This window comes from Platichthys flesus, chromosome 22, assembly GCF_949316205.1.
Source record: "Platichthys flesus chromosome 22, fPlaFle2.1, whole genome shotgun sequence".
Lineage (NCBI taxonomy): Eukaryota > Metazoa > Chordata > Actinopteri > Pleuronectiformes > Pleuronectidae > Platichthys > Platichthys flesus.
This window is the reverse complement of record NC_084966.1, coordinates 9,612,236-9,629,291: the sequence shown is the minus strand read 5'-3', so window position 1 is coordinate 9,629,291 and position 17,056 is coordinate 9,612,236. Positions and strand designations below refer to the sequence as shown.

At 44.6% G+C, this 17,056-nt stretch overlaps 1 protein-coding gene across 2 annotated transcripts in view; it reads right to left on the bottom strand.

Annotated features, from left to right (window-relative positions):
- LOC133933742 (rho GTPase-activating protein 6-like) overlaps nt 1-17,056 on the bottom strand; it is a 64,770-nt gene that overhangs the window by 36,976 nt on the left and 10,738 nt on the right. Inside the window, exon 1 of one of the 2 annotated variants that reach the window (XM_062380940.1) lies at nt 247-587. The exons of the other annotated variant lie outside the window; for it this stretch is intronic. Within the exon in view, the coding sequence (XP_062236924.1) occupies nt 247-288 (42 nt within the window). The 5' untranslated portion in view covers nt 289-587. Of the gene's footprint in view, nt 1-246; nt 588-17,056 lie in introns of those variants that run through there. 2 annotated transcript variants of the gene reach the window in all.

The window sequence follows — 17,056 nt, the reverse complement described above, 5'->3', positions numbered from 1 at the left end:
GTGCATATCTGAAATACTTGCAGCACCATGTATTTCAAAGATGTTGTGATTGCATGTGGATACAATGATGGTCATTTTGCAATGGCACGTCTGAATGCAGAGGTTTTAATCCAAAGTAGTATGGAGGTCATATAAATAAGTCCCTCACACACTCACTGACACGGTGAGTCGTGCAAGCCCCCAACCATTATCAGAGCCCGTCCACGTCATTAGGATTAATTTATGGCCAATGCACGGAGTACTCACAAGATAGGTGTTCTGCCTGTCGAGGAACACGGAGTCTCCCATGGTCCACAGGAAGTATCCACATATAGTTAAACACAAATTAGATGCAGCAAATGATATCCTGTCAGAAAAGAAAAATAAGTCCAAAAAAGTGTGCGTCTGTGCGCGTCGGATCCGAGCGTAAAAAGTCTCCTTGCGTCCTCCTCCTCCTTTCACAATAAGACAAAAACAGAGTTTTAGTTCAGTTTTTTCTAGCAGGGAGAGTTTGAGCTTTGGAGCTGATGTCCGTGCACCCGTCACAAGCGCGCGTCAGACAACCCACCCGTGCCAAAGAGGACACCGTGGTGCGTAAATGTGCAACGGATCCATACTGCGCGCTCCTCGCACTCCGCTGAAGACAGATGCTGCGCAAAGCGAGTGGAGGCTGAGAGAACCCGTCAAGCTGGCGGCAAAATGGCAACACGCTTCCGGTGTGTATTTTCAAAATAAGATGATGTCCTGCAAGGGCAGGGTTGCATTGACACAGAATTGAAAGAAAGCAAATAGGAACCTGCCGTTACTGGAGGATCACGAGAGGAAACGAGGATTCATCCAAAGGAATTATGCTGCCTGTAATAAATTAAATAAGAAACATAAATATGTCTTTGACAGTCTGATTGACCCTTGGAAACACATTAACACTGTATATATTCATGTGCATTATAATAACCCGATTGCACTACATGTTTTACTTTATTAATGAAGTGAATTACTACTTAAAACCAATGAGACCTGACCTGTTTGTCCTATTCAGCACTATGAACCACTTCCTTCACTTTACACCCGCGCTTTCTTTAGCTGTGGGACGGTTCTTTATTTCCACTGCTTTTATTTTGAAGGCGGTGCCCTGTACTTCCTGTCTTGTTTTCTGTTTCATCTGGGCGATTGACACTGAACAAGCGGAGGCAAAGAAGGGGGCGGGTCCCTGTAGGAGGAGGAGGAGGAGGGGGAGCAGGACGAGAAGGAGGAGGAGAAGGAGGAGGAGGACTGGCAGTGGAAGAAGCTTATGATTATCAACAACAGGGCTACTCAAATGTCTTCATGTCACTGACCTAAATATAGGGAGGTTCTAGTTTTTATACATTTAATTGTGCAGAACTTTAATGCTTCCTGCAGCAGGTGAGACCGCGTGGAGAGTGACAAATTTGTGTTATTCTGGGGTAACTTTAAAGTGAGATATCCCTTTTATTTTGTTTGTTTGTTGTTTGTCACTCTCACTTGAAATTTCCAGAAATGCCACAAACTGTTTAAAAAAGACTTTTAAAGCTGACATCTTGCACATTTCAACTCGGAGTCTGTGCAGCAGGGATCAGGAGCTGGAGCCCAGGAGCAAAGTCACATGGGAGGAAAAATTTGTAGTTAATCGCACATCAGTGTATTACAAAATACCCAAAATGACACAATTCATATTAAAGAAAAATGTATTGGATTTTTCAGTTTAGCTCATGCCTCATCCGCTCTATGAAAACCCCCAGTAGTCAATCCTGTTTGTCTCAGCCTCCTGAAAGTCATGTTGAAGATATAAAGCTGTTTGCCGTGGGCCTATAATTACCGTAGCAAATAAATCACAGCAGCAGGAACCTATACAGGACAAACAGCAGAGTGCGATCGATTGCCTCACTTGTGAAAACCACTGGCAATTCTGATTCACGGGCTTTACCCTTTTTCAAATATGTGTCCATGAGTGGCCGTGAAAGGCCGCTCTACACAATGGAGGATCCTCACCAGGGGGAGGGCTTGTGTGGGTTTGTGTAATACAAGTATTGGGCAATCTGTGTCAAAAGACTTGGCTTGCATCTGACCACATAAAAACACACAAGTATGCAGAACAAATGGAGCACAACCCACTTTTTATCAAGGACACAGTGGCCGGAGAACATGAGCTGCAAACACACACATACACACACACACACACACACCGCCACACACACACACATGGCCACACGCACTCACACGGTGTGAGTTAATGAAAACCTGTTTGTTTTGCGCCGCATTAGTGGTTTTATGGAGAAAGACACAAACCAATAACACTTTCTCTCATTTCATAGGCAGCGCGTGTGTGTGAATGTGTGCGGGCGCATTAGTGAAAGATAGTGAACTCCACGCTGCTTATCAGATGCTGGAGTAACCATTTAGAGAATGCTGGAGCGTTGAGGGGACCACTCACTTTACTCTGAAATCTGGTGATGGCAGATAAACTGCTGAAGAAAGAGTCAGCCGCAGAAACCTCACGCTGTATTGTCCTGGGCTGTGTATCTCTCACAGTCATCATGAAACCCCCGAGAGGTTGTTTTGCATGTGATAGGAAACCTGTTCTTGCAGAGAATTGCTCTAGAGAGACTGGTTTCAGATCAGATCTTGTCAAGTATGAGCGGATTGAATGAGGCCGCAGCTGCAGGTGATGTGTTCAGGTTCTTCCACTGTGTGAGTCTATCCTGAGGTACATGAGTTCGGAATGGGGAGGAACCATGAACACAGGAGGAACGGGGGGAAGGCAGGGAGTCATTCTGGGTGACGCAAAACAAAAGATGAACACATTTGTTATGAGTCATAAACTTATGGGTGAAGATGATTCATAAATTAAGAAAAAAATGACTCACAATATTTCTTCAGGGTTAAACATCATGATTGATCCTGATAGTCATAAAAGATGGACTTGTTAAAGTGAGATACATTTTGATGCTGATGGTAAAGGAGCAGAAAGAGGTAAATACTGGTCTAAGCATTTTTCCCTGTTGTTGAAGTTCAGCGGTAAGGTTGGGAGCTGTGGTTTATGGTCCTGTAGGAGGAGCCCATTGTCTCCTAAAATGGTGTTTCACTGGTCCCACTGTGATCACAGCTCTCTCTCACACACACACACACACACACACACACACAAACACACACACACACAGTGCACAGAGCCTGTGGGAGAGGGAGGGAAGGCTGGAGGAGACGGTGTCCAAGACAAGGGAAGGGAGGAGAGGAGAGGAGAAAAAAAGGGCAGGCGATAACGTATGGATGTGCAGCTCTACATGCTTGTTGCATTTGGCAGGAGTTGGCTTCTCCTGCATATTAGAACATAATAAATTTGTCTGAAAAGAAAAGCATGACACTACACGTCCCCTCAACTTGGCCATCACTTCTCGTGTCCTCTCGAAACCGTGGAAGTGAGGCCGTGTATGGCGATATATCGATTTCAAAGCGCGCACTGGATTTTCCACTGTTGAATTTAAAAATGGCCTGTGTGTGTTAATAACTCAAGCATCAGCCATTGTGTGTCAATCTATAGAGGGTGCAGCTCGGAGGGCGCGCACAATACGTTTTTACAGTTTGTACAGCATTTTAAATCTTTTAAGTGGCCTCTAATGCACCTTATCTCAAATAAAAAATGTACTCGCTGCTTATATCACCCCCTACAAAATGCATGTCTTGAGATTTCTAAAAAATTATTTTACAGGGACCATGTGAGCAGGCCCATAATGCCGCTGCTATATGGTGAACATGTACTGCCAAATATTAATGTTTACGTCATTCATTGGTAGGTGCAATACCCTCCCTCTAAAGCCTCAAATGCCCGAGTTGTGAAATCACTCCGTCGAGTGGAAACTATTCTGTTAAAGTGCTTTGGGACGATCCAGTAAATGACACAGAGGAATCCTGTGAGGCCATCCGATGTGTTTAACAAACACTTTTTGTTTTGAAGGGACTAAAATCCAAGTATTTGCATGTGTTGCACCACAAACTCCCTCTCAGGGGGACGCCGGATGAAAAGCTGTGGGCAGAAGGTCAAGAATCCTACTTAATCCCAGCTCACAGACCAGCATGACAGTGCGCCAAATAGTGTGCCCCTGCAGGAATGCTCTGTATTATTTTGTTAGTGTTGTTATTTTCGCAAAAGTCTGATATAGCTTGTGGACCGATGCGTGCAGCAATGGCGCTGTTTGTATGAGTTTAGTTGTATTCCATTGTGAAGCTGCACCGCGGGTGCGGTTCTAAGCATGTCAGTTACAGTCAATTACAAAATCTTTTGCAACCTAACTGCTGCCACGATTATTTGCTCAACACACAGCTGTTTGCATGCCGGACCATTCCTCATGCCTGATCACACAAGTGTCAAATAAATACACTTGTTGCAATGAAATCAGCACAATAAGGGGATTCACTCAGATTAAGATTAATATGCATTTATTTGTCCCAAACACATGCACAGACATGCAAAGGCACACTCATGCAGGTAGGGTAATTTAACTTCTGCTTTGGACCCATCTGGTGCAGGACACACAGAGCAGTGAGCGACCATGTACGGCGCTCGGGGAGCAGATGTTGGGGGAGTAAGGTGCCTTGCTCAGGGGCACTGGACAGGGTAGGGAGACTCTTGGATTTTTGGACAGATCAATCGAGGTTCGTCTTTTTGTTGTCTCTCCGTGGAGTCGAACCAGAGACAAACCAGAGATCTTCTCTGCCCATAGTCCAAGTTTCTGCCACTAGTCCACCGCCTCTCTCACTCACAGGGTAAGTACCTCCTAGATTGCTAAGTGACTATGGCAGCTTGCTATAACCTAGATCTTTAGTTGTTTTTACCATCTTCCTGCTTAAAAGCATGTTTTTTACTTTGGAAAATAAGATTTACATCTGGTGGGGGGGGGCACAAAAACTGGGCACACATAAACGAATTTACAGCAGGAGCAGTACAAAGCAGCGCTGGGGGATGACCTCACAACTGGGGAATGTGTGTGTGAGTGTAAGAGAGAGAGACAGAGAGAGAAAGAGACAGTGCTTCTCCACCAATGTGGGCCCATTCCTTCACTCGGGAGGTAAATAAAAGTCACACACAAACAAACATGATTAACTGATGCCGCCTTGTCTCGGTCTCGCTCCAGAGGGTCCCGGCAGAAAAGCTGTTTTTTCGGAGAACTGAGACACACTCTCTCTCACACACACACAAACACACACACACACACACACACACACACACACACACACACACACACACACACACACACACAAAGTGATGACGGCGTGGGTCTGGATTCAATCTGGACGCCTCCATCAACAGGCCAACCCACTTGTCCTAAATCTGCCGAAATCTGCATACCCTGTCCGGAGGGCCAATGGACGTGGAGGCGAGAGGAGAGGGGGCAGGTGGGGATGCACGGGAAGAATTCTTGGGGCCAGTCCATTCCCATACCACCTCCTTTAGAGCAGACATAGAGCAACCGACAGAGCAGAACAGTGGAACAAATTCAGCCAAGACCTGCGTAATACATCAATGTAGAGAGGTGCGCTCTATAGTTGCATGGATTGCATATGGAATATTTGATTATGAGGGCGTTGTGATGATTGTACCGTGTAATTCATTGAACTCCATTCACGGAGGAAGCAATTAGGAAAAAGCCTTGATTGGAAAATGTATATTTGTAGTGAGTGGAAAGGAAATCCCGGTTGTGCCGATTCATCCGAGGTCTGCCACAAAATGGAAAGGATCTCTCCCTCGGCCGTGCCACACACAACACTTCAGGGAAATTGGTTGACTAGCGTTTGGGTAATCCTGCTCAACAACAAACAGACCAACAAACGTTAAACCACAGATCCAAACGCCGATCCTAACTGGCTGGCGTGAATGCATCATGTTCACGCAGACGTTTCATAGAAACAAATAAAGATTTAGTTTTGTTATTCCAAGCGATTGCGGCCACTAAATGTTCTCGATCGTGTGCCAGTTCAAGCGTTGCTCCATTAAAGCATCTGGTAAATAGCTACTAAATAAACGATTATATGAATAGCAGCCTCTAATGTATTGATTATGAGGGCAGCATTTCCAAGTGAGGGTTGGCGTTCCCTCTGGATTGCAGCAGCAGACGTAAATACTTTTCCATCTCACGTCTGACTCCAGTCACCGTGTCTGAAAAACACATTTTCTTCAGTGCGTCAGTGACAATAATCAGATTTCGAGCAGGTGATAACATTTCCTGTTCACAAGACAAATGGAATCCAGTACCAGTATGTGTTCCTCCGGGTTTCAGTGTGTGTGTGTGTGAGTGTGTGATGTCAGCATGCATACCTCACCGGGCCTGTGCGTTTTCATCACCTGACCTGCAGTGACATCATTTCCAACCGAGGAAGAAAAAGGAGTCGGCTCTTTCCACACTTCCCAGTATATGTTGACCTGGGTCTGGTCTGGTCTGTCCGTCTCTGATCTGACCTTCCGCCCTTCCACCCATCTATCCATCTCTCTGCCAGCTGGCTCTGTCAGCTTGTTTGCCTCACCGGTTGACAGGCAGCTTTTTCCCATGTGACTCCACCGGCACCGTCGGGTTGCCGTTTGCCATTGTGTCGGGTTCTTTGCGTTCGCCGTGTCAGGAGCGGGTCATGTTGTGGGTGTTTGTGTAAGTGCAATTGCCAACATGTTGTCGTTTGACTTGTGTTTTCCAAAAAGGGCCACCTAGTTCGGCTAAAATATTAAACCATGAAAAATTGACGACCGGTAAAGATGACAGATTCCAGGATTTGGGATTTGGGATCGTTATTATTGCTGAACCTTGAAAATGAAATTAAATGATTGAATACATAGACATATGAGGGAATTATTTATTTAATAATCCAACTTTTGTCTATAATGTATTCAAGTGACGAGTGAGACGTGGTCTTTATAGTTGTTGGTTTTGGAAATGGATGGAAAGACAGATGGCAGCACTCATGTGCACAACAACCTGTCGGGTCCTCAAGTGATCTTGTTGTCCGTGTTAAAAAAGGCTGTTTCACACACACCTTGTCTTTCACCTCCAGCTCCTCCAACACAATGCGCACACACAAACACACACACACACTCACACACAGTCCTCCACCGCCCACGCCACCTTAATGTTTTCTGCCACAGCAGTTGCCATGGTGTCTGAGCTTGCCAGCTGTGCCGGACAGCACAACAACAAGGACGTGTGTGTGTGTGTTTCTCTGATACTGTGTGTGTGCATGTGTTTGTATATCCACGTGTCAGCATTTAACGAGATATGCTGATGCGGTTTAATAGTCCATCGTAAACCCAGTAGTGTGCGATCACCCCTCAGGAACCATCATGTGTGTGTGTCTCACTCTGCTCTGAAATGTCGATCTGAGTCACGTCCTGCAGGATTGTTTTCTGGTGGCAGAAATAAAAAGAAGAAACGAAATAGCCTTCACTTGTTTCCATAGCACCGGAGCAAATGCGTGCGTATCATTATGGGAAGTGGGGAGAGTGACGTGAGAGCAACATGCTCACATGAGCTGAGATTTGGCCTAAAAGTCACACAAGTGTCTGGGGATCTTTCCTTAGAACGATCAAACTCCATATCTGATTAATGACGTGAGGCTTGACATGTTCAAAACGAAACAACAGCCCACAAATAATCTGATGTGGGGGATGAATTGAGTGCAAAATCAGTTGCGTATGTGTCCACATAACAAAGTGAAACATATTCTTTCTCTCTCCCGCAAACTCAAAAATATGGAGGCATTCCTCCGGATTCAGACAATTTGCTTAAATGGAAAGTGGCAGCACTTAAAACACCCGCTCCACGGCCGCTACAATACGTCAAGCTATCAACGCATTTGAAAAACAACAACACAAACCCCCTCTTTCCACTTTGTCTTCCTCCCTCTTCTCTCTGTAGCGAGAAAATCTCCAGAGACGCCCCGAGTGGAGGCTCTAGAACAGCTTCAATAATAGATTCAAAATGTCCACTGAGTGATGTGACCCCGAGCGTGTTGCCTCAACCTCCTGAAGAATAGCGTCTCTCTCTGCACGTTCGTCCAAACACTTTCTGACCATGTGTGTATTTGCACACAGGCTTTTGTGTGTAGGACTCTGCCATCATGGATGTCCCAGACATACATGACCAGTCTAGCATATTTCCAAGTCTCAGGCTCTGCTTTGTGTTTGGCTCTGAGACTGCGGTTCAACCAGTTTTATCTTTTGGTTTTAAATACTCCAAGTCTACGATGTTGACCAAGGCTGATTTACAGTTGGGAAAACGGGGGCAAATTGCTTCAGTGGGGCACAGCGCCCCCAAAAGGTCAACGTTCACTTTGTCAATTGGGTTATACCTTCACCAAGGAGGCTAAGTGGTACCCCTGTCCTTTTGTTGGTTGGTTGGTTTGTTTGTGTCTTGGTTGGTCGGTTGGTCGGTTGGTTGGATCAAGAACGTAACCCATTCCGGCGCATACCGATTGAGTCCTATTCTAGTTATTCATTTGATAACTGAAAACTTAAAACCCTTACGTCCATATAAACTAAGATAAATATCAAGATTAACACCTTCATGATTTAAGTTTGGAGGTTGGAATATTTAGGGTTTAGTTAAAGCCATTTCCCTGGTCACTTGGCAAATGACTCGGGATGAGAACTAGTCCAACACTTAACCATAGCTACTTCTGATAATTCAAAAAGATGCAGAAACAAGCATAAGATCTGAGGACGTCTCCCTGGAGTTTTATCTCTCTCTCTCTGTCCCACCATTCATTTGAACTCATCTCTCAGTCTTCTGTCTTCGGTCTTCACTTTTTGGAACAGTCCCTCCCACCCTTTGCCCTTTACTGCCATATTACCCCCATCTCATATGACAACTATTTGTAGAAGTGGGACATATAGCTTTGGAATATTAGAACAAGATGTTTAAAGGAATGCTGTAAATGTAATATAAATTATTTTGGAAAATCCACTGTATTTTTGATCAGCGTAATTCCTCACTATGCCATTTTTACTGGGATCAGGCCTCCTATGTTCTTCGAACCCGGTTGAACCCTTGAAGACATAGCAAAAAGAACACAAGTGACGGCGGTTGGACATCCCCTTCATCTGTGTTTATCAGCGTGTGCACGTATTTGCTTTCCCCAGATTTTTACAATATCCGTGTTTTACAATATGCAATGTTTGTGTGCCGGCCCACATTGGCCCGTGCAGCTACAGCACTGCAGGAACACTGTGTACAGTATGTGTGATTAGCTGTATGCACAGTCCGTGAATGCGGTAGTGTGCAATCTTCCCCGGGTCACCTGGCCCAAAGCATATCAAACCTTTATCAAAGTCAAACTGAGCAGCCTCAGTTCTCAGCTCTTGGTCTAAATGTTTAGTCTGCAGTATAAACACAGCGGCCTTCTAAGAAATGCTCTGTTCACCACTGGCAGTGATGCCTTTATCCGTCCACTGATAATACGGGTTCGAGACAAAACTGTTGATTCGCCTGCATACACAAGCAGTGCGGCTCTGAAGCTGTGCCACAGGTCGGAAGCTTTTCAAAGATGGGACTGTTAGTTCTATTTCTTTGAGAGAAGCCTCAAATCTGCTCATTGGAAAGAGCAAGGAGAGCGAGAGAGCGAGAGCAAGAGAGAGAGAGAGAGAGGAACATAAGAAATAAAAAGGATATATATATATGTTCTGCAATTCTATCACAGGTTTGACCATAATTTCATCCAGAAAGTTTTTGAAAGTCCTTCATGTAACTTGTTTAAAACCTTGTGGAGACAATTTACAGAAAACGGACACAAAGTAACATCGCTAGGAGACACAAGGGAAGACAGAGGGCTCCATGTGTCCTTATCTTCCATACACTTCCATTCTGTGGTTGATATAAAACAGCTCATGTGTGCTTCGGTGAAAAAAAACCATGAGGTTCTAATAATACTTTAAAGGGATTGAATGTGAATTTGCAGCAGCTCTAAAGCTCCGTGGGGGACAACTTTAAATAACGTGTGGCTGAGGGTAGCTGGACAGTCTTTTATAGATAACGTCAACCCCCACATACTTCCACATATATATGTTGTCGGAGTCGGGGCCAGTTCAAGACTTTAAATGTCATCGCACAGTGCAGTTACAACAGGATTCCAAATGTGTACGTCTTTGTAATTGTGTGTTAACTGCCAGCAACAGCAGTAGAGAAAAGGTTGGATTCAACTTTGACTTGCTGCCGGTCGGTCCCTGTTCTTTTTTTGTTCCGCTAGGCTGTATTGGCACAACAGAGTGAAGGATGTACTTCACGGTTGTGACTCAAAACAAAGTGCGGTGGCTGCTTCCATGCCTACCCGTGTCAGGCCACGGATGGCACTGAGGTGAACCCTCTGGTCCCTCGACAATAACGGCAATCTGGAATATGTGCGGCCTCCTCCTTTACCGAGCTGTTAATGCCCCCTCCCCTCAAAAGAGATAGAAAGACGCTGTTTCTTTGTAATATCTGGGTTTTCTGGGTCTTGCTGTGTGCCTTGGTATGCTCCACTTGTGAATTGTTCAGCTGTTTCAACAATGTGTCCTAACACAACCATTCCGAAAGAGCTTGTTCGTTTAAACATTTACTTTGTCTGATTTGGACTCGACCACTGAGACCATCTCAATCTGGGAAAAGCAGCATAAACCTCGAGACTTCTAAACACACGCACACGCTCATGCACAGAGTTGTGTCCCGGTGATTTACCTGAATCATAACTTGCTTAACCCCTAACCTTAACCTCACCTTAAAACCTGCTTTCACTCTGTTTCGAGGTTGTGAGGACCGACCCAGAATGTCTCGGTGGCTAACGTCGGTCCTCGCAAATGTACAAAGACCCAAACACACACACACAAACAGCAAAGGTTGTGTTCTAAGGAGGGTTTTAATTTCCCAGACAGCATTGTCATGTGGTTTAACATGAGCTTCACCAGGCAAACAACTCACTGCACTGTATATGTGTGTGTATGTGTGTGTGTGTGTGTATGTGTGTGTGTGTTTGGGTGGAGGCGTGGAAGGAGAAGAAGGGAGAAGAAAGACAGGAGGTGGGGGTTGACAGATCCATCCATCCATCTCTTTTTTCTCTCCCTGGAATGCAGCTGGAATCCAAGCGCGACTCCCCTGTTGGCTCCGCCCACACTCCCACCACCTCATTTCATGCTACACACACACACACACACACATGCACAGACACACGAGCTGTGTTTGAAATAGTGACTTCTTCTGTATTGTCTTTTTAACCATGAAATAAGTGTCTGCCTGTCCTAACCTGTCCAATTGATATGTAGCACACTCCTTTAGTTGTGTGTGTGTGTGTGTGTGTGCGTGTGTTTGTGTGTTTTGTAGAATAAATACTTCCATTCGTAGATGATAAAAATTCCGTTGAATATCAATTAAACGTTTTAAGTTGTAAGTTTACTCCACAGAGCCATCAGGGGAATGGAGCCGCGGTAGCGAGGTCGCGCCCGTGCCATGCTCGACCAATCGCGAGTCAGTCTCAGCTGTCAATCATGATGTTTCACCACTTGTTTGTAGCATCGAGTAACAAATTCAGATCAAACTCAGTGGGGAAATGAACACTTGAACAAACATCACTATCTAAAAAATGACAGAAAACATCTTCAAAAACCAAACCAAACAATTATTCGTCAAGTCAATTTTTAGTTTCGTCTAAGACCGCCCTCCAAGTTAGTGGAGGGGGCGTGGACGAAACTGGAAACTGCTTTATAGCGTATGATGCAGCCAGGCACCAGGTGACGATCAAGACACTACTCCCAATTTCTGCAATACGTTTTTAAATATTTATAATGAGTGGGGTTGCAAAGGGGCGGACAATTTTCGGTAAGTTTCCGGAAACTTTCCATGGGACTATTAAGCTCGGGACTTTTGGAAATTTTTAAAAACATTTTTTTGAGACATTTCACCCCAGCCAATGTAGAAGGAAAGGCTGTGTACATTTGCAAATACTTTGTAAAGACCTATGTTAAGAATGACACAAAGATGCAGAAGCATATAGTCAAGTGCCCAAAGTTTCCTCAGAGCTCAAATCAGCCTATGACAAAAACAAAATGTCTATATTTATGTCTGTATATGACAAGATAAGTACAGTTAGTATAAATTACCCACACCATTTCCAGTTTATTCCCGTTAATTACCGGATATTCCTAGATATTCCCGTTAATTCCCATGGAAAGTTTCCAGCTTTGAATATTCATGACACGTGTATAGATGTCGCCCATTTTGCACACAAATCACTGCAGGACTCTTTAACGTGGACGCTCCCTGTAAGTGCTTCTCTCATCCCCTCCTACACTACTCATAATGAGAAATAATGGCAGGTAAGGCACAAAGGATGTTCAACGAGGATGACGTCTCTCCCCTTTCAACAATCTTCATGGCTATTTTCAAATCTATTTATAATTTCAGTCAGTGTTTCATGCGTCTGATTTTTCTTTTTCCACTGCCGAGAACTTTCACCAACTGCGTCAGAGCCTTTGAACATATAAACCATCTCCTAATGCTTACGTTCGGGAGGGATGCGTTCTTTGTTCTCGCTCCTGCAGCCGAGGTCAGCGCCGTGTGTTTACATCACCCGGTTGTTGCCGCGGCAACAGACAGCCCCTCGCAGTCGGGGGAGAGAGGAGAGAAGTCGGCCGAGTTAAGAGTTTGAAATCGCAGCAAAGAAGAAATGGAAACAAAGCCAAACCGGAAATGGGGCCTGTGCGGCTCTCATTAGACTACAAAGGAGGAATCTGATCTGAACATGATCCACCTCTGGACTCATCGTCTTTGAAGAGTTCGGCACAGTGCAATTAGGAAATGCAGCTTTTCAGAGGCTAAAACAAAGGACAAACATCTGTCCTCATATCTTCTCATTCTATCACAACAGAGCAATAACGCAAAAATCATTCCTTATTCCTATAACTCCCGCTGCCCTGTGAAGGATCCAAATATTTGATCAACTAGTCACGTACCCTTTGATAAAACACTTTGAGAAGTAGAGAAATAAAAACTTGACCTCCTCGACGATAAATAGACCTCTGTTTGCAGACATTAGCAAAGTGGCACACACCCAGATAAGGTGAAACTCTTTATCACTGATATGGAATCATTAAGGGAAATGCGATGTTACAATCATAAGTGGCCCAACACAGAAACATTTAAACTCAAAGGTCTAACACATGTGACCCCCCAATAAATATATTATACCAAAATACATCATCCCAATGTTCAAATAATTGCTCTACCATCAAAATTAAAATGATGGTGCACCATCCCAGCTCATTGCAGTCTCAAAGAATGTAAGGGGGTTATCACAACTCCCCCCCCGCCCCCTGGCGATTACAGCACAATCCACAGAGAGGCAGGGAAACCAGTAAACTAAATTTGCATGGCCATTATTCAATATACTGGTATCGGTATGTGTTGACTGAAAGCTACACGAAATGACTGCACAAAAATAGCTATTTTAACTTGTCTAGAAATATTGTTCCAGTAATAAAGTTTGGCCAGGTTACTGACAAGATTATTTCGGCCACTTTGCAGTCTTTGCAATTTTATGATGCCCAAATATCAGTTTTTTTAAACTCTCAGATGTCTAACAGCCTCAGTCAGACTCCAGAAAACTCTTGAATGAACTGCTGCGTCTTTCTCTCGTGCACCAATCCCCCCCCCCCCCCCCCCCCCCCACAACATCCAGTAAACACACCGAAAGAACCAAATTCTATTTTGTGGTTGTGACCATTTTTCTGAAGCCCAATTTCTCCCCTGTCAACTGAGATAAAACTGGAAAGAATGTATCACTTCGTAAAACCACAAAGCGTGTAGACGTGCAGGTAAACATCCATATAATAAACCCACAATGCACATCTGCACATCTGCACACACACACACACACACACACACACACACACACACACACACACACACACGTTGTATGACTGTGGTTAGTCATTTCAGAACCTATTAAATCTCCATTAACACACAGCCTCCCTGCTAGCCACAGTTAATCCAATCCAGGTGTTTGTGTTTGTGTGTGTGTGTGTGTGTGTGTGTGTTTGCCTCATCCCTCTGCTGCTCCCTCATTCTTTCTCCCCCTCTCCTCTCTCTCTCCATCCTTCACTCTCTTTATATCCCCCCCAATTTAATAATAGTGCGGCTCAGACAAAAGTCCCCTTTTTCCCACGCTCCTCCAAGCAAACCTCCTCCAATTAGGTCAAATTAAGGCAAATTGCAGCTCGCAGCGGGAAACAAGACCAACACACCTCACGGTTAATCTTGTTAAATCCAGGCATCTCTCTCGTCACCTGCAGTCTGGAAAAGACAGTCGCAGGCCTCTCCTCGTTGCACTTTTCCACCATTCCCTAAGTGCGACTCGTATCCTTTGTGCTAATTGACCCCTGAGCGGCCACGTCCACCCGAGAGCTCTCTTTCCAGGAAAGACATACTTGACGCCAGGGGTTTAGAAAAGTGAAACCCTCTCCTGAGCCGGCATTGGGCTCAAATGCTTAAGTGGCGCACCAACCATCCATATAGAGCGGCTGTTTATTTAATCTAACGTGGAATAACAGAAAGTGTCATAATTACAGGATTGATCTTTTACTCCTAACTTTTCACTCACTCCAGGATCCCAAAAAGTAGAGCAACAACGCTGGGGTTCTGAGTCTTGTAGGGCACTACTGGATTTCAAAAAGCAATATCTCAAGCACACACACACACACACACACACACACACACACACACACCCACACAAAAAGAAAACACACTCAAAAACCCACATTAATGTTCTGGGAAGGTGCTCTGCAGGAGAGAATATGATCCCTGCTTGGAAGTGACGGCGTTCCCTGCAAAAGCAGTACAAACACACATTGTTATGTTTGTGAGAGTGTGTGTGTCCCTGTGTAGGTGTGTGTGCGTGTGTGTGTGTGTGTGTGTGTGTGTGTGTGTGTGTGTGTGGATATGTGGGTGTTGGTGACAGTATAAACAACTCCACTCTACTGGAGATCCCTTATGAGAATACTTTTAAAGTGTGTAATAATAACACTGTGTTCCCAGATTTACCAGAATTTATTGGTGAAATATATTTAACTGCAAGGAAGGAGAACTAATAATAGGGCAATCTATGGAATTCAATTGTGTGTGTGTGTCTGTGTGTGTAAGTGTGGGTGTGTGTGCGTTTTGCAGCGAGCAACAGGTCGAGTGAGTTTTATATGTTCAGTGCATTTTAAACATTTTTAGAATTTGGCCCCAGTGCTGAGAACAATGTTCTGACTGCAGCTGCTATCAGCTGTTGTAATGTTTTTCTAGATATTTGTGACGGCGAGAGGCTGAGGAGACAGATGTGCACAGCTGTGACTGGCCTCGACGCAGCCCACCCACATTTTACTGCGATACATCATTGTGTGTGTGTGAAGGTGTGTGTATTTGTGTGTGTGTGTGTATGCTCAGATACTGCAGTATTTATTGGAAGCTAACTGGTGCCCTCTGCTGGTGAAAAGAGCTCTTCACATTTAAAGCATTTTTCCCCCAAACTTGGCCTGCATTTCAGTAAAATGTCCACTAGGTGGGGTAAATAACTGCATTCTCTCAAAAGATTGTAATTGTAGATTTCAAATATAAATTAGAAATGGCCCATATCCTATATATATATACATACATATACACACTGTATATGTATATATATACATTAAGCTTTGAGCTTGTTTCATCTGACAAGAGCAAATGTTTTTCCTATATAATATATTATAATATAAATGTTGGTGGTTTTCTGTGTTTACATTGACAGATTACATTTATACACTACACACTTCAATACTCTGCACCTTTTTAAGATAATAATAATGCATCTGTCTTTATATAGCGGTTGAAACAATCCTCAAAGACACTTTACACGTTTGAGGAAAAAGAGCAAATATCTACAAAAAGTAAACACATCATCCCACAATAAAAGCAGTCACAAAGAAGTGTTTTTTAAGCTATGAGATAGAATTGTTTGAAAGCGATCGCCTTAAAAAGAAATGTCCACTAGATGTCAGTACCCCACTCTGATCCTGGTCCCAGGCCAACGTTCTCCTAATAAAGCCGTCCTAATCAGCTCGTGCTTCCGACTCACGAAGGCCCGTCTCCTCACCACAGGGATCGAGCTGTTGTTAATCAAACGCACCTCGCAGCTCGCGTGCACATGCATGCGTGTGCGGCCTGATCCTCGGCACGCTCACACCTGCAACCAATACTGCACCTCTCCCCGCTTCGCCGCTGGAACTTGAGTGTGCCGACCCATTCCTCCGCTGAGCTATTTCTCTATTTATAGCAGTGGAGCTAGGGCTGCCTTCTGAAAGGCCCGCTGTCTCATTCTGTTCTGCTTCCTAACGGTGTGACAGATTTGGGAGGAGGGTCGACGGGGGTGTAAGGGGGCTAAGGGTCCCCCCCCCCCCCGGTTTAAATCACTTTGCTTTTCAAGGCCTGTGGTCACATTTATAGGAATCCTTGGAAGGACAAGGGTTTGTTTTTCTTGACGCTGGAATGACGGGCACTCACCAAAGAGTCGTGTCTGCAAGTGTCGCTCAAGTATCTGCCTTTCCATGACCTCACTTCTAATCCTCACAACCTCCCTGACCTCTTGACCTTTCGGAAAAATTGTTTGTCGTTTTAATCTATGTGCAGCAGCATGGGTGTTTCTCCTTTGTGTTTCGGGCCGACGGGTATTAAAGGAATAAAAGCCATTGTTTGTGTTCAAATCGAAGCTGTGACGGACACACTCCCCTTGGACATTTCCATCTGAATTCACTCAGTGCTGGCCGATTGTTTGAGCCCAAGTTTAACTCCCAGCGGCAGATAGTGGGGATTCCTGCCAGAGGAGGGAACACAGGAGATAAGGCACAGGGAGGGAGATGGCTCACTCTGCTCTGAACCCAGTGTGTGTGAGAGAGAGAGAGAGAGAGAGAGAGAGAGAGATATTCGGACTAAGGTCTGACCGCTGTCTCTCATCATGTCTGTCCTTCTCCTCCCGTCTCTTACACAACATTATTTTTAGACATGCAATCAAAAGTTCTGATGAGTCAAGTTTAAATCGGAGCTTG